The sequence below is a fragment of the Babylonia areolata genome, chromosome 6 (genome assembly GCF_041734735.1).
Source record: "Babylonia areolata isolate BAREFJ2019XMU chromosome 6, ASM4173473v1, whole genome shotgun sequence".
Lineage (NCBI taxonomy): Eukaryota > Metazoa > Mollusca > Gastropoda > Neogastropoda > Buccinidae > Babylonia > Babylonia areolata.
The window spans coordinates 25,232,279-25,237,278 of record NC_134881.1 but is presented as its reverse complement, the minus strand read 5'-3'; the positions used below and the strand labels follow the sequence as shown (position 1 = coordinate 25,237,278).

General features: G+C 43.1%; 1 protein-coding gene across 1 annotated transcript in view; it reads right to left on the bottom strand.

Annotated features, from left to right (window-relative positions):
• The window catches only part of LOC143282865 (A disintegrin and metalloproteinase with thrombospondin motifs 1-like), a 56,477-nt gene that overhangs the window by 37,857 nt on the left and 13,620 nt on the right, over nucleotides 1-5,000 (bottom strand). The window contains exons 3-5 of the mRNA XM_076588724.1: nucleotides 4,256-4,292; nucleotides 1,233-1,299; nucleotides 223-493 (exon numbers count right to left, since the gene is read on the bottom strand). Of these exons, the coding sequence (XP_076444839.1) occupies nucleotides 223-493; nucleotides 1,233-1,299; nucleotides 4,256-4,292 (375 nt within the window). The remainder of the gene's footprint in view (nucleotides 1-222; nucleotides 494-1,232; nucleotides 1,300-4,255; nucleotides 4,293-5,000) is intronic.

Sequence of the window (5,000 nt, the reverse complement as noted above, 5' to 3'; positions counted from 1 at the left end):
AGAGTGCAAAATTCCCATGTGCTATAAACACAGAAAAAATGATGTCCAAGAACAGCTGAGAATTCCCCCTGTGATGTGTGGAAAATATGGCCTATCCTACCACTGAACATAAAGAGCAGTAGGTTCATGGATAACAGACCAATGATCTGGACATCCTTCAGTGACATGGGTCCTCTAGCTGCTGCATAAATGCGAGCCTGGCAATGAAAGGGTTAAACTCACCAAAACGCCGTCGCAGAAATGGACCGATGCCAGTCCCTCGCCGTCATCATCAAAGGTGCCCATATAGTGACAGCCCTCGTCGCGCACTGTGTGCTGCACCGTGCCCTCCTCGCGCATCTCCTGCACGAGCGCGCCGTCCATGCGCAGACTCGAGGGCTGGAGTTGAAGGTCAAGGACGTGACCTGAATTTCTCAAGGTGACCTTCACGGTGAAGTTGTTACGGTGATGGGGGGGCAACAGGTTCACCGCCTCGGCTTCGCGTTTCGTGAGTCTGCGATGACAAAACAGGGAAGTCAGGAAAGGAATTGAATGAAATTATAAGGATAATGTGATATGATTGACAGGAACGCAGCACCAGTACATAAGCAGTACGGCACGGACCAGTGCAACATCGCATTGTGCTGCGAAACTCAGCACGGCGCGATATGGTACTCCAGCACAATGGAGAAGAGAAAACAGCAATATATAAACGAGTATGGAGAAGAGAGAAAAAAAAAAGTTAAACAAACAAATAAAAACCCACGAAAAACTGGTATATGTCGAAACATGGAAAAATCCATTAGGAACGAAGAAAGATAAATATTGAATCATTCAAAATCTTTATAAGAAAAAGAAAAGAAAGAAAAAAAAGAAAAAAGGAATACGCTTCCTTAACAATTGAAGGGTAAACGAAATCATTAACCAAGAGAAATAGGCACATGATATTTGTTCAAAATGAGAAAACAAAACAAACAAAAACAAAAACACCCCAGGCAAAACGTTGCTCCTCAAACGTCTTAAGAAGATTTGCCGAAAATAAAATCAATAACCCAAAACAAAAATCTCTTCTGACAATCTGACCAACAAGTAATAAATGAACCCAACCGGTCAGAATGATATAGTTTCCCTGAAGATTGCAGGCAAAAGCCTTATCTTACAAGGAGTTATTCCAGATAGACTGTTGTGATAGGTGGGTAAAAAACAGAAAGAAAGAAAGAATGAAAGAAATAGTTTCTGTAAAGCCTACTTACCGTCTCAGTGTGGGCGAATGTGGGTAGGAAATATGTACTGTGGCCGTGTCTATTTCATCGTGCTCGTCTGTAAACAAACAACAACAAAATTAAGTACGCTGAAGTCATGTTTAATACTACCTGTATTTATTCAACATACCCCACGACACATGCAAAAGTGTGCAGACGTACAAGACTCATACCGGACCACAAAATGCTGACTGCATATTTATTCATGCTTGTGCGTACAAGCCTGACCTCAAGTGAAACGTGTCATATACGAGTACGTGCTCCCATCACGCACATAACAACAACAACAACAACACACACACACACACACACACACACACACACACACACACACACACACACATACACACGGACACACGCACAGTCACGGGTGTACATATACACACAAAATACGCATCCACATACGAACTATATGCTGTTTCTCTTCCCTCACCATCTGTGTGTGTGTGTGTGTGTGTGTGTGTGTGTGTGTGTGTGTGTGTGTGTGTGTGTGTGTGTGTGTGTGTGTGTGTGTGTGTGTGTGTGTGTGTGTGTGTGTGTGTTTCTTTTTATTTACATGAAGTTGGTCAGTCAGTATCTGTTCAATTAAACACAGTCACCTTAATTTTTCGAAGTAAACTAACCCCTCTCCAATTCTAATCCTCCTCCAACTCTACAGAAAAAACAACAAAAAAACAAAGAAAGAAAGAACTTGAGTTAAATGCGTCTTTATCCGAGACGGAGGTAAACGAGCTGACCCGTTTTCCATGTCAAATAAACAAACATGTGGTTAGTATTCACACGGCATCTGCCCGACTTGGGACGAAAGGCGATAGCAAAAGGTCCACTCAGCATGTGCCTCAGATTACCTGTTTACTTGTGTGTGTGTGTGTGTGTGTGTGTGTGTGTGTGTGTGTGTGTGTGTGTGTGTGTGTGTGTGTGTGTGTGTGTGTGTGTGTGTGTGTGTGTGACCTCAGACTGAACGAATGACAAACACATCCAGGTCAGTGTCTGAAGAGTACTTCTGTGGCAGGTCCGTTTCTCACATTCCATAAAAAAAAAGAAATCATTCAACGATAAACCTTCTTCTAAAAATATATTCCATGTCTATTTCACTATGGTTCAGAGGAACCAGTTTCAGACCAAACAACGAAGAACAAAGCACTGGGACTCTTTGTTGTTTAGTTTAAAATCAACAAAGGATGGCACTGTACCCATTTAATGGACGGAGAATGGAAAAGCCAACATTTTACATGACTGCATCAGTGTGTTTCAGAACAACCAACATTTTGTTTTTAATTTAAATTCAAAAACACTTTATTAATCCACATGGAAATTAATGTGTGCAATCACAGGCTCGTTGTAGACACCAACATAAAAATGAACGTATGTACCATACAATACACTAAAACAAGTCAAATAAAAACTCTCAGTAGCTGACTAAAACAACCCCCAACACACCCCCCCACCCCCACACATGCGCACCATTAAGACAATAGAGTATTGAACAAGAATGTATACCAATAGAAAACATCCAGCAATTAAAACATAAATATTCAACCCTCACCCCCACCCACCCACACGTTAAGACAAGGTAGTGTACGACAATGTAAAAACCAGTTTAAGACTCAGCAATTAGCAACAAAGAAGAAAGCATTGGAAACCCTTTGCTGGTTTCAGTTCTAAATCAACAAAGAATGGCACTCTACCCATTAACCCTCCCCATACGAACGGCGAAAGAGACGACGTTAACAGCATTTCACCCCAATTACCATCATCAAAATATTGCAAACGGAAGGCTCTTATACTGAAGACGTGAATGTTGACAAAGAATACCACAATTCTGACGACGGAAGCTAAAGGTTGGGTCATTCAGACACCCACTGGACATCCGAGGGGCCTGTGTAGAGAAGAGAGGACTGGCCGTACTGAGTGAGTTAAGACAAGGTAGTGTACAACAATGTAAAAACCAGTTTAAGACTCAGCAGTTAGTAACAAAGAAGAAAGCATTGGAAACCCTTTGCTGGTTTCAGTTCTTAATCAACAAAGGATGGCACTCTACCCATCCAATGGACGGAGAATAGAGAAGGCTTACAAAACACAACGAGACGAGGTAGCCACACGTTCCCACCCTAGGATCTTCTGCAGGCAAAGCAACAACAAGGTACAATACGAAGATGAAAATTATACAGACATTTCCCAATACACGTGTTGAATAGCGTCTTGTGTGTTGTGTCGGATGTGGACGCCATTTGATACACGGGGTGGCAAGTGTCTGTTTGTGTGTGTGTGTGTGTGTGTGTGTGTGTGTGTTTTATCAGTTTGGATTTGTGTTGTTCCAAAACCATGAACACCTGTGTCGAACCCTGTGCAATGGTTTGCAGATCAGCCACGGCCCACACTACCCCCACGAACCCCCCACCCCCACCCCCAAACACCCACACACACACACTCCCCCATCAGCCCGTCTCTCCAAAATAAGGGGAAATGAAAGAAAATGTCATTGTGACCTTCAAGGTTTTCATCCAGGTTAGCTGGGAATCCGAGCAAAAATAATTCTTTTTGGTGCATCTTTTCTTTCTTTTTTTTTTTTTCTCTCCAGAAAGGATCTTCAACGCTATCAAATTTCGATCATCTTGGAGCCTTGATTTTTTTCCCCAACCGATATTACATTATGTGTTCACTGGTCCCATCAAACTCCGGTTCTTGATTTCCGAGCAATCGCTATCTGCATGGAAACAGACACACCGAGGCACATCTCCCCTAACGAAGCTATTGTTTTTGGTTTAGTTGGTTAGTTAGTTGGTTAGTTAGTTAGTTAGTTAGTTGGTTGGTTGGTTGGTTGATTGGTTAGTTAGTTGGTTAGTTAGTTAGTTGGTTAGTTAGTTAGTTGGTTGGTTTGTTTGTTTGTTTGTTTGTTTGCTGGACTTTGTTGTTGTTGTTGTTGTTTGTCAGTCACTGTCAGCCAGAGGAAGTGACAGTGGGTGAAAGCTGTGACGGAACAAAGCAGTACAGCAAAAATAAACCAAACTCACGGAGAAGACGGAGCTGCTCCATTCGGTTCCCGTTCAACTGTAAAATACATGCACGTGCGCGCGCACGTACACACACACACACACACACACACACACACACACACACACACACACACACACACACACACACACACACACACACACACACACACACACACACACACATTATTATTTTTTGTTTGTTTGTTTGTTTGTGTGTTTGTTTGATGTTGTCAGCACAGTATAAGTAAATGTAACAATTGTTAGCTTGTGTACTACAATGAGTTCAAGAACATATGCGAGGAAGCGAACGAGCGAGCGAGGGGAGGGTATTTATGCGTATGTGTGTGTGCGCGCGCGTGTGGTTGTACGTGTGTGTGTGTGTGTGTGTGTGTGTGTGTGTGTGTGTGTGTGTGTGTGTGTGTGTGTGTGTGTGTTGTTGTTGTTGTTGTTGTCGTTGTCGTTGTTGTCGTTATTGTTCATCGATGTTACATCTTTTCACTAAGAGTGACATGTGGGGGGCGGGGGTGGGGGTAGGGGGGGCGAGGGGGGAGGGTCTAGGGGGGAAGGGGGTGCATGCATCTACACGCGCAATGCTGAAGGTGAAAACGACAACAACAACGACATGAAGACGACGAGAACAAAAACAACAACAACAACGACGACAACAATAGCAACAACAACAACGACGACAACGACAACAACTACGATGACAACAACAACGACGACGACGACATGGCGACGACGAAGACACGACACTGACAAC